Source organism: Perca fluviatilis, chromosome 1 (genome assembly GCF_010015445.1).
Source record: "Perca fluviatilis chromosome 1, GENO_Pfluv_1.0, whole genome shotgun sequence".
Taxonomy (NCBI): domain Eukaryota; kingdom Metazoa; phylum Chordata; class Actinopteri; order Perciformes; family Percidae; genus Perca; species Perca fluviatilis.
The window spans coordinates 15,314,351-15,329,458 of record NC_053112.1 but is presented as its reverse complement, the minus strand read 5'-3'; the positions used below and the strand labels follow the sequence as shown (position 1 = coordinate 15,329,458).

At 41.3% G+C, this 15,108-nt stretch overlaps 2 protein-coding genes across 3 annotated transcripts; both read right to left on the bottom strand.

The window, feature by feature from the left end:
• Positions 1-179: 179 nt before the first annotated feature.
• arpc1b (actin related protein 2/3 complex, subunit 1B) lies at positions 180-6,085 on the bottom strand. The gene is made up of 10 exons (XM_039797280.1): positions 5,948-6,085; positions 5,215-5,357; positions 4,300-4,404; positions 3,325-3,547; positions 3,104-3,211; positions 1,619-1,855; positions 1,453-1,528; positions 984-1,183; positions 740-830; positions 180-589 (listed from the first exon to the last, which is right to left on the bottom strand). Exons 2-10 carry the CDS (start codon positions 5,276-5,278, stop codon positions 551-553), a joined length of 1,143 nt encoding a protein of 380 aa, XP_039653214.1. The 5' UTR covers positions 5,279-5,357; positions 5,948-6,085; the 3' UTR covers positions 180-550.
• Positions 6,086-8,079: 1,994 nt separating this feature from the next.
• arpc1a (actin related protein 2/3 complex, subunit 1A) lies at positions 8,080-14,706 on the bottom strand. 2 transcript variants are annotated; one of them, XM_039797245.1, is made up of 11 exons: positions 14,394-14,706; positions 13,597-13,690; positions 13,170-13,274; positions 12,749-12,971; positions 12,021-12,128; positions 11,763-11,866; positions 11,557-11,665; positions 10,215-10,290; positions 9,920-10,113; positions 9,054-9,144; positions 8,080-8,925 (listed from the first exon to the last, which is right to left on the bottom strand). In XM_039797245.1, exons 2-11 carry the CDS (start codon positions 13,658-13,660, stop codon positions 8,887-8,889), a joined length of 1,113 nt encoding a protein of 370 aa, XP_039653179.1. In that variant the 5' UTR covers positions 13,661-13,690; positions 14,394-14,706; the 3' UTR covers positions 8,080-8,886. The 2 variants fall into 2 exon arrangements, with proteins under 2 accessions (XP_039653179.1, XP_039653188.1); XM_039797254.1 differs by lacking the exon at positions 14,394-14,706 and adding an exon at positions 14,193-14,214.
• Positions 14,707-15,108: the final 402 nt, after the last annotated feature.

Here is a 15,108-nt window from a genome sequence, read left to right as displayed (position 1 = left end):
AGAGATTGAAGGTAAGAATATATCCCAAATGTATGGAAGTGTTTTACTAAATCCCTTCAAGGAGCAGAGGTTCTAAGATCAAGAACTGTCGAGCTCAACATCCTCATGCTGTTGAAACCCCCAGACTTCCAAAAACAATAAGCTACGTATGTGACACAACTGTAATGAACCAAACATTGTTGAGCACTGTAACAGCAATCATTTATTAAATGCATATTATGACCAGCATAAGCTTTCATAGTGATTCATATAAAATGCCTGCTTTAAGCATTTAGCTCAGACTGAGCTCTCTCTGATATAACTAATCTAACTCATTAAGTATCGTTTGCAGACCTGTGGTCAGTCCCTCTGTATACAGTGTTGAGTTTAACAAGCTCAGCAGTGAGCTTCAGAGGGATTGCAAACACTGTTAGACCCGAGTCTGATCGTTTAACTTGCATATAAAAAAAAACTGATTAAAATAAGGCCAAGAAGCTTTGTGTAAGGCAGCAGATTTTCTTCATATCTCCAGAAGCTAATATACTTTAGGTGGAGTGATGTAAACTTCAGTTCATACTATCTTTAAGTTCTTCATTGCAGACTCCAGAGTCTGAAAAAAAGAAATATTTGAAAACAATGTTCATATTATATCTGGGAAAACATGTCAACAGGCTATCACACAAATTAAGATTTGACCACATCAATGTATTCTTGTGTAAACTGTGCAATGTGTATGTGTGTGTGTGTGTGTGTTTGTTACCTTGACATCCCAGATGCTCATCCCACCATCCATGCCAGTGGTGCAAAACTTGGTGCACTGGTTTCGTCCTCCTTCCAGCACTGAGATTTGACTGAAATATTGTTTGAGACAATTTAAACTCTGTGCACAAACATAAAATGTTGCAAAAAAAAAAGCAAAAAACGCTTGTTTAACAGAGATAATGATAATGATGATGATGATGCACGCCTTCAAAAAAGAAGTTATGTCTATTTTCTCTCCTCACTTGATGCTGTTCTTGTGCAGGGTGTTCAGGTCATTGTCAGTGCTCTGGGTCTCTGAGGCCCGACGGTCCAGGTTCTGGAAACGTTCCCTGGCACTGATGCCCTTCTGGGCCGTCTGCTTAGGAACGTCCAGCTTGCCACCAAATGTCAAGCTGGCTTTGGCACTGTCATACACAAACAGCACAGGGTAACAGTCGTGGCCCTGGAGCAACAGAAACACATGAGGATGCAATGCAGGTGAAGCTGGAAGATAACATCAGGATATAACATCAGTATGGTAATAAAATACCAAATAGCGCTGGTGATTTTGGTTGTAACAGATTGTAATAAATCAGTTAGTATTGCATTTGTGTTTCACATTTGGTTCTCTTGCAGAATACATTCGTAAAAAATCTAAATCAGTAAATGTGGATAGAATAAACTGATTAATTAACAACATAATAAATGTTGGATTATGTATTGAACACTCACAGCTGCTACTAAGCTGTTCTCAGTGATGAAGGTGACACACAGCAGTGGAAGTGTCTCAGAGCTCAGACTGTTCACCCTGTGGAGTAATAACAAAGGTCAGAGTGCACACCCACAACACACACTCAAACACACAGAGACTCTGGCATGCTGCCCCGCCCTCTCTTACGTGCCGGTCTTGCCTCCCTCTGCGACAGACACAGTGGAGTCATGGGAGGTCCAGGCCAGGCGGTTGCCGGAGTGTGAGAAGCAAACGCTGTGCACCCAACCACCGCCTCCAGCTAAGGTCTGACCCGCTGCTTCACACCCGCCAGACTCAAACAACATCTCCCCGAACGGCATCTTGCTGCCCCAGGGAGTGGGGCCGGGCTTCTCCTCCACCTCCTTAATGTAGGCTGAAAACACCCTGTGGGCGAGGGCGAGATGGTTCAGGATGTTAACAAGATACAAGGAAGAGAGAAGGAGGCAAAGAGGATGAAAACAATGGCTGATCAATACTGGGAGGTCCAGACAATTTGATGTATTATTTATTCTGTTCTGTCTTTTTTTGTGGAATGATCAAGAACAGGATTGGACTTTAGATTAGGCTAGCCTAGTTTATATTTAAAGCAACACCAAACATTTCTTTTGTACCTTAAAATAATGTTTCCAAAATCGTTTCAGTGGTTCATCAGCTCGTAACAGCGTGAACGGCACTCCTGCATTCGCTTTGCGGCCCTCTATCGGCTATAACCGCACTATGCAAGTCTGCCAGATCGGGTAGCAGATCTGTAGTTCGAATGAGACATAAGAAACTGTAATGGACAATTCCGCTTCCAACCTGTAGGGGGACCGAAGAGGAAAAATGCTTTGGTGTTGCTTTAAGACTTTGATTTCTAAAGTTACAATAGGGGTCTAAGTCGTTTTCATTTATGTTTTCAGCGAAAAACTCAACCTTTTTCTCAGGGGGTTTTACAAACTGTGCGGCACATGATACAATTTATACTTAAGAGCCTCGATTTGAATAACGAAAATCTCCACAAAAAATGGGAGAAAGAATGAAAAATGAGGGATCCCTCTTTCATGACGGACAGAGTAGACAGAAGTAGTAGGTATTAAAGGTCCCATGACATGGTGCTCTTTGGATGCTTTTATATAGGCCTCAGTGGTCCCCTAATACTGTATCTGAAGTCTCTTTCCCGCAATTCAGCCTTGGTGCAGAATCACAGCTACTAGAGCCAGTCCCACAATGAGCTTTCCTTACTTTCTGTGTCTGTAGCTATTGAGGAGGAGAGAGGGGGGTGTGTGGCCTGGACCAACTGCCACTTTGCTCGTTTGAAAGCCATGATGTCTCTCTCTCTCTCATGGGTGGGCCAAATTCTCTGGGCGGGCAAAGCAGAGAAAGGGGAGGTAACCTTGCTCCTTATGACCTCATAAGGAGCAAGATTCCAGATCGGCCCATCTGAGCTTTCATTTTCTCAAAGGCAGAGCAGGATACCCAGGGCTCGGTTTACACCTATCGCCATTTCTAGCCACTGGGAGACCATAGGCAGGCTGGGGCAACTCATATTATTGTTAAAAAAATGTTCATGCCATGGGACCTTTAAATGTAGTCATCAAAATCTCCTCACAAGTTTAGTAACACAATTGTGTTCCTCTTTTGATTCACTGATACCTGCATTTGAAGTCACAGGATCCAGCAGCCAGCAGGACGTTGTTGGGATGCCAGTCCAGACTGAGGATGGTGGAGCGGATCGGCTTCTTGATGTGCTTACACACCCACCTGTAGGTAACAGCACAGCATGCTAGAAACGTATGGTTTATAATAATAAAATTCAGCCTTTCATGTAAATTAGGGGCTGGAAGCTATCAGGAAGCAGTCCTGTAAAACCTTACCAGTCGTTTTCCTGCTCAAAGTAGCAGATGGAGATGAGGCGTGAGCCGCTGCCTACGGCAAACTTGTTCTCTCGTGGCGACCACTTCACACAACGAGCAGCACGGTTGATCCTGAGGATGACCAGGGTGGGCTTCCATGTGCCCTCTTTTAGGGTCCACACGTAGGCGTTACGGTCCGCTCCGCAAGTAACTATACGGTTACTGTCTGTAGCCCAGTCGATACCTGCAGGAGAAAGAAACTCTGACTGTTATCTTATCTCTGTCCATTCATCATATTTATTTGAAGGAAAAGTTTGAAAATTTGCTTTTTTACTACAAGTTACTTGAGAAGATTGGCAACACTTTACAGACAGGAACAGAATAGAATAGAATACACTTTATTGTCCCAGAGGGGGAATATGTCTTAGGCATAGTGCTACAATCTGTTGCTTCACAACACAAACATGTAACAGAAAAATCATTTTAAAATCAACATAAAAACATGAACAGAGAATCAACGAAACATCTTAGGACATAAAAGAAGGACACGTATGACTGTACAGACAATACGACATCTTAAACAGTAACTGTAATAATTAAAGTGCCAAGTGCAAAAAGTGGTGTTGTATTTATTGCACTTTGCAAAGTGGTATAGATCTTCTCGTCTAACTCTCAATTAGAAGACAAATAAGTGTATTTCCCAATGTCGAACTGTTACTTAAAATTCTCCACTTTTGTTTATTAGGTACCACTGGAGAGGACCGTTTTTAGCTAAATTTGCAGCAAGGCAATGTATTACCAGTCACTGAAAATGAAATAGTGTATTGAGCTATTAAACTATTTGCTACTTGACAAAGTTCATTATAATATCACACAGACCCCCAAGAACTTTACTTAATTTTGTATATTCACCTGATTGTCTCTAAACTTTGTGGGAAACATACAAAAGTTGTTAAAGTAAATAACTGTGTCTGTGTGTGTGTGACTGTGTCTCACCTGTCACCTGCCCGTTGTGCTCCTTCAGCTCGTGGATCTTGGTCCACTTGGTCCCATCCTTCTTGAAGATGTGGACCTCGTGGTTGTTGGGGCACAGGGCGATCTCTGAAGCATAAAAACACATTTAAGTGCACTGTGCATCCACAGAAAAAGCACTGCAAATCATTGAAACATATAAACAGGAAATTCACCAGTGTGAGGACAAAGTACAGAGTGACTGACGGGAGAAGTTTGTGGGGCTGATCAGTGAAGCGGAACACCGAACAGCTGACTGGGTGCATGAGAACAGAGAAAACTAGAAAAATACAGTATGTATCTGCCTGCAGGCAGCACATGGTATCTTTAAATAGACAAAGTGCGAGAACTGCAACCTTCCTTCCCATAATGTTGTAGCAAACCCTGCACATGTTTAAGTCAGCAGATGAGTCAGAAGCAGTGTTTGTCTGAGAGCAGCAGTATCCGTGCTTTAGTGTGCATTTTTGTTTTTTGAGTGTTCAGCCTGCAAGTTTAGCAAACTGAAGTGTTACGCTTACAAGTTGAGTGAAACTACAAATGTATGACTCAACAACTCGACCACAGTTGCTGTTACATCTGCTTTGCCCAGAAACCAAAGCTCTGATCGAAACAGCCAAATATGGCATTAGTTTCCTGCAGCTAACAGAGCACAAGAGCCTCTCAGAAAGGCCTCCAGACGCCGCCCTTACTGTTACAGGAAACAGGAAATACCTTCTCCCACCTGGGAGCCAATCACAAACCACCGACTTTTACACTATTTGTTCTTTGGCGCAGACTCTAGTTGAAGCAAGATGTTCCATGATGTCTGATTAAAACTGTGTGTAGTTCAGAGAGGAGGCGACTCAGAACCTCTGAAATACTAACCCCAAGTGACCAATCAGAGGAGGCAAGCAGACTTACGGGTTCGATCTTTGTTCCAGGCATGGCAGCTAATTGGTTCCAGCAGGAAACTATGGTACGCCATGACCAATCAGATGTCAGAAACAAAACAGGAAGTGGTGTGTGGAACCAGCGGCTGGTTAGCTGGGAGATAACAGTCAAGTCTAGAAAAACAGAAGTTAAACATTTTTTACGAGGAAGAAGCTGAAAGGGAAATAAAAACACACAACAAAGTTACACTATAAACTATAACTCAATTTACAGAACTATTTATCAAGACACACTGAGAAGAGTTGGTCCAGACTATTTCAGGTACTTTGAGGAGTAAAAATTTCCACTATCAGCTGATTTAACCCTGTGTGCACAGAAAAACACACTGAACTTATCTCACTCAGGTTGTGTTAATGAAATCCAGACTCTGACGCATGAGAGGAATGATGCAGGTCAAGGGTAACACATCCCCAAACACACATTACACTTCACAGCGAGAGCACACACCCAGGAAATCAAGACAAACCTTTCCATCACACTGTTATTTTACAAGCACCAACTTCAGAAAACGAATTTAACATAACTTCCACGTCAAGTGAATGTGTGTGTAGGTTGGAGAGATTGTTGCATGCTTTTAGCTTTTTCCTGAAATGCATTACACTTACAAAGTGTGCGTGTGTGTGTGGGGGTGGATGTGTGTGTTGCGTTACTGACATGTCTAAACATACTCAGTCAACTGTTAAATATTTTCTAGGTTACTTACCCTGAGGGCCGGACTGAATGGGTGAATAGCTGCAGAGATGGAGAGAGAGAGAGAAAAGAAGAGAGATGCAGAGGAAGGTGGTGGATCAAATAAAGATGAGGGTGTTCAAGCTCGCGGACTCTGGCCAGTCAACGACGCGAAGAGTAAACAGAGGGAAAGGAAAGGTCAAGAGGAAGAGAGGGAAGGAAGTGAAAGGGAGAATGCGTACAGGATTTACAGATTCAACAATGCGAGCAAACTTCATTTTAGCAATCACAGAATCAGAAGTATATTCAGAAAGAAAAAAAGAAAAAAAAAAAAGAGGGAGGGACATATGGTCAATTCTGCATAAAGAAAGAGGAACAAGGAGAAGGGGAGGGACGAAAAGTAAACTGCAAAAGGGTGGAGGAAAGGGTGGCGTCAGGAGAAGAACAGTTGTTGACTTAGAATATAGAATATACAGTATTTGCTCCTGTTGTTTCATGTAGTTTGACTTTTCAAGCTTTACCCGAAAGATCCCCTCACTTTTACTCTGGAAATTTAAGATCAGCCATGGATGTTCTTATAGATCAGACTTTTAGGTTACACTTTACTTGAAGGTATCTACATAAGAGTGACATGACACTGTCACGAACGTGTCATACACGTTTATAAACAAGTCATAAACAACGTTTATGACAGAACGCTTCTTTTAGTAAATGTCATTCGGTTTTTGACAACTTATGGTTAGGGTTAGGGTTCATATGTCATGACTGTGTTCATGACAGTGTCATGTCCCTCTTATGTAGATACCTTCAAGTAAAGTGTTACCGACTTTTCCTGTCTGTGCTGGTGTAGAATTTCCCTTACTTATTACATCATTTCCATTTGGGGGTTAAAAACCTACAATCGTTTAAAACTAAATTCTATAGTGTTTGCCACAGTGGAATTATATTATGTATACAAGGACCTACAATGGGACCTTAATTCAACACCCCTTAATATGCCTCAATTCTATTTAAATGTTCATCCACCCATCCATCATCTGTAACCGCTTATCCTTTGCTGGGTCGCTCGATCCCAGCGGACATTGGGTGAAAGGCGGGGTACACCCTGCACAGGACACCAGCCAATCACAGGGCTGACACATAGAGACCAAAGACCATTCACAGATACATTACAGATACATTACATTAGAATCACTAATTCACCTAACACCTGCAAGTCTTTAGACTGTTTGAGGAAGCTGGATGACCCAGAGAAACCCAACATGCAAATTCCACACAGAAGGGATGGAGCCAGACCCAGAACCCTTCTGCTGTGAGGCGACAGTAAGCGATGCTCCACCGTGCACCCTACGTTCCCCCCGTGTGACTCTGGCAATGTGTATTAATTAATGTACATTTTTGGATTTTGTTTGTATGGTACCGGTGCAGTCTGCTCTGTTACTCCAATTATTTTTGTGTTTCTAGCCATGCTAGTGAAATGGCTTTATTAGGGATGGCAATGTTGATCAACCAATTTGGTCCAAACTGAAATATCTCAACCAAGATCAGATGGATTACCATGAACTTTTGTCACATTCATGACACACAAATCCATCTAGCACTACCATAAGGTTAAAATTGAAATATCTCCAATTCTTTGGTTTATGGACCAAATTACCTGCAAAGTGTAAGCATGCTGACTTTAGCATTTAGTTTGATGCACAGCCTCACAGAGCCTCCCACCAGCAGGTCTGTAAACACTTAAGACTTGTTCAAAATGCATTACAAATACAGTAACAAAAACAATCCATGGCTACTTAGAAGAGTAATGATAAGCACCTGATGCACTACTCAAGTTTCAAGGGTTTCTTCTCAAGGTTCCTACTTGTGTCATTTAAGCCATTAATAAATGCACAATTAGGTCAATGAGGAAACACATGATTGTTACTTTAACTGCGTAGAGCACAGTAAATATGGTCCTTTTCATCTTACCTGATTATTTGACTTTTAATCTAGGAGTTAATCAATCAAACTGATACTCCAACTACTCTCTGCCTAAGAAAGTTTTTAAGCCCACAAGCACAAATATGGAATGCAGATAAAAAAATGAAAACAAAACTAGTACTGCAGATCCACTACAGGTATCTGGTCTGTGAGATACAAAGACAAAGGAAGAGAACAGTCGAGTGAGTTGTGTACTGTAAATGTACATCTTTATTTCATGCCTACCTCATGATCAGTTACATAGAAATCCTCCATCTTGTGTGGTTTTAGTGTAGTAGCTACAGAGCTTAGTGCTGGCCAGCCGTGACTCCACACAGAGTTCAGACAACTGCTTTCTCTCTCCACCATCAGATCCTATACAGCTCTCTACAGCCAACCAGCAACATGACCTCAGAATATCAATAACCCGGGTCATAACCTCACAATCACTTCACCTGCGGGAGAATATTTACTAGACCCAAGGAAGTAAAGCATCACGTCCTCCGTTCTACTAAACATTGATATTCAGAGATCATGTTAAGGTTGATCTGAGGTGACATACAGTCTGACTTTTGGATAAAACGCACCTTTTTTGTGTTCAACTTTTGGTACAGGAGGTTAGAGAACATAAAAACACACATTTCACGCCACGTTTTTATACGTGTCAGAGGAGCTTCCCACTTTGACACCTGGTTAACCTTCATTTAAAAACAAACAAAAAAAATCAACAGTGATGTCACACGTCAGCTCAGTGTGTGCGTGTAGTGTATGAGTGTACTTTAGTGTGCGTGTGCGTGTGTGTGTGTGTGAGAGAGTGTTTGCACACACCCACAAGAGTGCGTTATGGTCTGATCAGTGCTTCAGCAGACACTCGATTAGGCGGTCAGTTATGTGTTACTGGCTGCGTCGCAGGAGCAGAGAGGGGGTGAGGTGGAAAGAGGAGAGGGGGAGGGGGGGGTCGAGGGGAGAAGTGAGGCCTGCTGCGTTTCTTCATTCATTTATAAGATTTCTTCACATGATGCGGAGACCCTGGATAGAAGCTTCTAGACTCTGAGGAGGTAAACACAGAAACACACGAGAGAGTTAGAGCTGGGAGATATGACAAAATGAATCTCTGAAGGATGTGTGTGTGTGTGTGTGTGTGTGTGTGTGTGTGTGTGTGTGTGTGTGTGTTGTACCTTGAAGTCCCAAATGGTCATTGCTCCATCGATGCCTGTGGTGCAGAACTTGCGACAATCCCTTTTATCTCCTTCATAGATCGACACTTGGCTGAGGACCAGACGTGTAGATACATAAAGACAATTTTTAAAAGGGGTAAAGAAGTTATAAGATGGCAAAGCATAATGATGTATTTCACTGTATTGCCAAGACAGAGTGTGATGTGTGGACCAAGTTCTGATCCTTGATGGAAAAGGAAATACCCTTATTAGCGGAACAAAACGGCATGAACCAACATGAAACGTGTTGTTTTTACACCGATTTTTCATCTATTTAAGGGGTTAAAATACCATCAGTTGCCAGTTTATTAGACGCACCAAGCTAAAAGTTGTGCAGTCCAATATAGCAGTTCTGCAATAAATCCTACAATCGTGATAGTTAAATTGTTCAGTTTTTGCTCAAATTTTCTTAGAAGTGTCAACCGAGGTGTTTCTAATAAGTAGTAGCCACTCACTGAGAACAAACTATTAAAAACACCTCTCAGTGCAGCCTCCAAAGGGACCTCAAAGTTTTTCTTCTTTGTTACTGGAAATTATAAACACTTAAAATCCCTTCTATTTACACCTACTATATATAAACAAAGTGTAACGCACATGGGCAAACTGTTGTTATGCCAACAACTGAAAATTGGAATCATACACACACACACATCGATTAAATTGTGAAAACTCAGAAGACTAAAACTCCTCTAATTTTGAATTACTTTTACCGAACATTTTTAACATCTGAGAGTATCTAAACCTAAAAATGATAACTGTCGTTGTGAAAGTGTCTTAAGATAAATTCTACGGCCTGCCCGTCATTGATCCCAGTGAGCTTGACTTACGTGATGCTGTTCTGGTGCAGTGTGTCCAGGGCAGTGTTGCGGTCCTCGGTGGTGGCTCTTTTGTCCATGTTCCTGAAGCGCTCCATGGCAGAGATGTTCCTTTGGATGCTCTGCTTGGGGAGGTCAAGCTTTGACACAAATGTCAGCGCTCCACCATCGTCGCAACGGAACAGCATGGGGCAACAGTCGTGGCCCTAAAGAGAGCAGGCAACAGATTTAAAATGGCATTGCTTACTTAGTGTATACTGGAACATAGCATGGAAATACAGTATGTTGTGTGTATATTTATTCTTACCGCAGCTACTAGACTGTTCTCTGAAACAAAAATGACACTGAGGAGAGGAAGGAACTCCGTCTTCAGCTGTGAGGGACTAAACACACCCAAATAATTATCATCTTGAGAGTTGAATGGGTTTATTGTACTTATACAAAACAATTTCGGTATGCTGTCACAGAAATTACGATTTTGTGATCAAAAACAAAAAACTGGGCTTTGATGGCTGCAGTGTGTGGGTTTCCAGACAGAGGGTGTTGAAACTGTTTTGCATGTCACCTGCAATTTATTGACATGTCATTATGTAAGTGGTTGTTTATACTGTATTTCTCACCTTATTGGCACTGTGAGAAGATTATCAGATTACAAGTCATGGCATGTGTACTATGGCCAATAAAAAAATTAAAAAAAGTATATATATATATATATATATATATATATATATATATATATATATATATATATATATATATATATATATATATATATGTATATGTGTGTGTGTAGTGAAAAAAATAACACCACATTGATTGTGTAAATGTTTTTTATGTGACTGATTGCTTTTTCAACATGATGAATGTGTGGGAGATTTTAATTTCATGAAAGGGTTTAGTCATTTTTTTTGGGGATCATGAAACTGCTTAGCTGCATACATCTCCCCATCTATACACATCTGTTGCTTGGAAAGAGAAATCTCTCCATCCCATCTCACTTTTTGGTTTAGAGGATGAACACTTGATCTGCTCTTCTGTTTTTAGTAGTTGTAAAAACAAAACAAAAAGGTAACAGGTCCAGTTCTAAATCATGTACCTGCTTTTGCATTAGTAGCTGAAACTTCTCACTCAGTCCTCACTCATGTCAATCATTTTGGACTATACTGTCTGAATTTCCAGCATTATTTCCTTCACTGGAACTCCAGTTACAGTGAGTGTAGGGGCATTTTCACCCACTGAAATATTTAACAAAAACAGGGCAAATTCTACTTAATTGTAGACTTGACAAAGCACAGTGCTGCAGATGGTTTTACAATTTTGCACTGATCAAGAGGTGGCGGTAATGCACAAAAGGGGAATGCAGCAATGCACCATCATAGGCAGTGTGAAAGAAGACTGCAAGCTAGTAAACATTGATGTAAACAATGCATGATTTAAAATGGACTTTGAAAATGTTTTATGTGGAAGGAAATGCACTCAACACATTTGCTAGGCCTCAAGGATACACACAATGCGTTTTGTTGAGTATCACTGAATGTAAACATAACATTTGTTTGTTTACTAAAAAACTCCACAGGGCATGTTTAATCTGAGAAACCTGCTGGTTACAAACATAAACAAGATCTCTCTATGGGTAGAAATTAATATACCTGGCAGTCTTGGAGCTGTCCACCACAGTGACAGTGCTATCATGGCTGACCCAGGCCAGGCGATTACCAGAAGCTGAGAAAGAGACAGAGTGGACCCAACCCCCTCCACCTGACAATGTGGGTAAAAAAAGCAGCTCTGGTTTAGTTCAAAGCGTTACTGCAAGTCATAAGAGGACTTTTATGATCACATAAAAACAGATACAGACCCGCTCCTCCAAATTCTGCTAGCACAGCGCCAAATGGCATCTTGCTGCCCCAGGGTGTGGGGCCTGGTTTCTCTTCCACCTCCTTAATGTAGGCTGAGAACACCCTAGAGGCCAGAGAGGGAGGGGTGGGGAGAATAGAAGCAAAAAAAACAAAAAAAACACAGAATGCAGAAGAGCGAGTGAGGACGATGGCAGGTTTTCAATAATTTCATCTTTATCTCTTGTCCCATAAGATTTTTCACTATTTACGACATTCACCTGCATTTGAAGTCACAGGATCCAGCAGCCAGCAGGATGTTGTTGGGATGCCAGTCCAGACTGAGGATGGTGGAGCGTACTGGCTTCTTGATGTGCTTGCTCACCCACCTGAAGAATTTGAAAAAGCGGATATCTTTAATATGGAACGTGAAAAAACTTCAGCACTTCTTCTAACCAATATTTATTGTCTAAGTTCAATGATCAATTGAACTGTTATACCGCAACAAATTGTGAATGTAGTTCAGCAAAACTGTTATTGACTGTTATTGTCTACTGTCAAATTAATACAAACATCCTTGTGACAAAAACTAAAAATGAAGATGAAGAAACAGGCAGCCCTGGTTAGACTGACGATGAGACTTATTACACTTGGAAAAACTGAATCAGAACTGACTGACGCAGTGCTGGAAAGGAGAACCTTTCAAGCCTTGGAGTGGATCTTAAATCAGTCATTTGGAAATACAGTAGTTTGGTTTCAAACCAGTGAGGTATAGATTCAGTGCCACATCTGCCTTAGGGTTGTTGCTGTGTCCCAAAGTAATACATTTGTAGTTCATGTGGCTGGAAGTGACAACACACTATATATTAAAGTGCAAAAATAACTGGTTAATATTCCCAATCACAACATTAAGCAAAATAATATCAAGAAATATCAATTTGGCCATAATCTTGTGTCTATGGTTGTATTTAATTTCAGCAAAATGTCACGATTGTACAAATAGTCTCACCAATCATTCTCAGACTCAAAGTAGCAGACAGAAATGAGTCGAGCACCACTTCCAACTGCAAACTTGTTCTCCAGTGGAGACCACTTGACGAAGGTGGCAGCTCGGTTGATCCTGAGGATGACCAGTGTTGGCTTCCATACCCCTTCCTTCTGGGACCACACATAGGCATTACGGTCTGCTCCACATGTCACTATACGGTCACTTTTGGGAGCCCAGTCAATACCTAAAACACAACAAAGACAGATTACGTAATTACAGACTGATTTTTGCCACAAATAGTGAAGTAAATTATGACAGCACACTCTTATACATATATTATTCAGAATCAGACGTGTGTCAGCTCATGTTAATGATAGTTCTAGAAACACTTGTTTGTGGGTTACTCACAGGAATACAAGTCTAATGCAGTCTGATTAAATACCTGTTATGTGTCCATTGTGCTCCTTCAGCTCATGGGTCTTAACCCACTGGTTGCCACTCTTCTTGTAGATATGGACTTCATGGTTATTTGGACTGATTGCTATTTCTGCAGGGGAAAAACAGCAGGTTAACATAATGGAATTACAGAAAACAAACAAGCTAAGCCAGTTTCTGGTATGTGCCATATGCCACGCTAAACTACTCAATGTAAAAAGTTAACAAATCCTGAAAACAAACAGTGGAACAATAATATTTTGTTTGCCTGGAGTTGCACTCCTGTTCAAATAAAATATGCTATTATCATTTGTTTTCAAAGGCATTACTTATAACAGGTATGCAGTGTACAAGTTGGTAATGTGAGTGATACACTCGAATTAAGCAATGGAAATGGTTTTCTTGAAATAAAGGAGGACACATTTGAGCCTTACGTGTCCTGTCGCGGTTCCACGCGTGGCAGGTGATGGGTTCCAACAGAAACTGATGAAGTGACATCTTGTCTGGGTGTGGTCCTTAAGTGGAACTCTGCGAAGTCACACAGCAAAACTTAGTTTAACAACTAACGTTAGCCACTAAACAAATCCTGAGCAAACAGCTAAACTTCACTTCTACCGGCTTTAAAGCTCACATATGACAGCGTGTATATAAAGTCTGTTTGATGACTTCTCAAATGGAACAACTTAACTTTATTAGCTACAACGTTACTTTCCATTCGTTAGCTTGGGTAGCTAGCTAATGTTAAGCCCAATCAGTCAAAACATTGAAAGACTTCAATTGGCCAATATTAGCTAAAATAACAATAATACCAAGCTAAAAGGTAGCCAGCTAACTTTCACCATAGTCTCAATTTTATTGACAATGGCATGCCAAGTTTAACACTTTTATGAACTGAAGTTGCTTAGCTAGGTACTTTAAAATTGCTATGACTAGCTATCGTTAACGTTAGCTAGCTAGTTGCCTCACTCGGTAAATCGTTAACAGCAAAACATTACTAGCAAGTTAATACAATTGCTAACTGTTAGCTTACTGTTCACCGGTGTTAAATCGGCCTAATGTTAGCAGCCAGATTGGTGATTTTGAGAAATATATAAACGTGTATCTACACGTTTAACAGACGGCCTCCCTTTTCTATGTCAGACCCCGGTTTTTCCTTGGAGGAGATGCCTTTCCTCCCGATGATAGATACGCTATTAGCCGTAGGTTAGTCCGCCTGCTAACTTAACGTTACCTCGTAAATCCGGTTCTCCGGGTGTGAACTCTCAGTTAGCCGGCAAGCCAGCTAAATTACGCCAGCGGGGAAAGGTTAGATTGGGAATGGACCTGAATTCGCGGACTCTGGTCAGTCGACACGAATTCGTCCAGGAATGTTGAGGGAATGTCAAGACGGCCAGTAGGATACGACACCGGGAGCATCCGGTAGCTAGCTAACTCTGCAGCAAAACCCGTGGATGCCTGGCTGACAGCTAGCTTAGCCTCATCACGTTAGCTGTGTTACATTCAACTGAAAAAACTGGTTCACATCGACGTCTCACACACAAACTGAGACGATTGCGAAAGAGCTCCTCTAGTGGTTCACATAGAAACATCAAAAGTGGCCTAACCGGTTAGAAAACACCACCATCTAGTGCATCACTTGTGCAGTAAGTCTAAATCAATTAAAATTGATTTATGTAACATTTAAGTGTGTGAAGAAATAGGTATACATACTGTATAAAGCACCAATGAAGGGGGGCCCAGAAGCTCATTTTTGCCCCAGGGCCCTTAAGAAGGTATTCTGTTCTTAACCTGTAGGCCCACATCCTGTGCTCCGGCCTGCTCTTTCTACAATACACTTTTTATGTCCACATTAGTGTGTCTTGACAATAATGTAACTTATTTCTGCTTGAGAGTTTATCATGATCAGTTTTTCACAAAGTAAGTTGATGGCATGGTGGTCCAAAGAG

What these genes read in the sequence shown, in the direction of transcription:
- arpc1b (XM_039797280.1), bottom strand. Translation starts at nt 5,278, where the DNA reads ATGGCGTACCATAGTTTCCTGCTGGAACCAATTAGCTGCCATGCCTGG. An exon ending in CTGGAACAAAGATCGAACCC is followed by an intron (nt 4,405 to 5,214) that starts GTAAGTCTGCTT and finishes TTTATGCTTCAG; the next exon opens with AGATCGCCCTGTGCCCCAAC. An exon ending in TCCTGTGACTTCAAATGCAG is followed by an intron (nt 1,856 to 3,103) that starts GTATCAGTGAAT and finishes CCTCGCCCACAG; the next exon opens with GGTGTTTTCAGCCTACATTA.
- arpc1a (XM_039797245.1), bottom strand. Translation starts at nt 13,660, where the DNA reads ATGTCACTTCATCAGTTTCTGTTGGAACCCATCACCTGCCACGCGTGG. An exon ending in GCACAATGGACACATAACAG is followed by an intron (nt 12,972 to 13,169) that starts GTATTTAATCAG and finishes GTTGTGTTTTAG; the next exon opens with GTATTGACTGGGCTCCCAAA. An exon ending in CTGCACCAGAACAGCATCAC is followed by an intron (nt 9,145 to 9,919) that starts GTAAGTCAAGCT and finishes TCTGGTCCTCAG; the next exon opens with CCAAGTGTCGATCTATGAAG.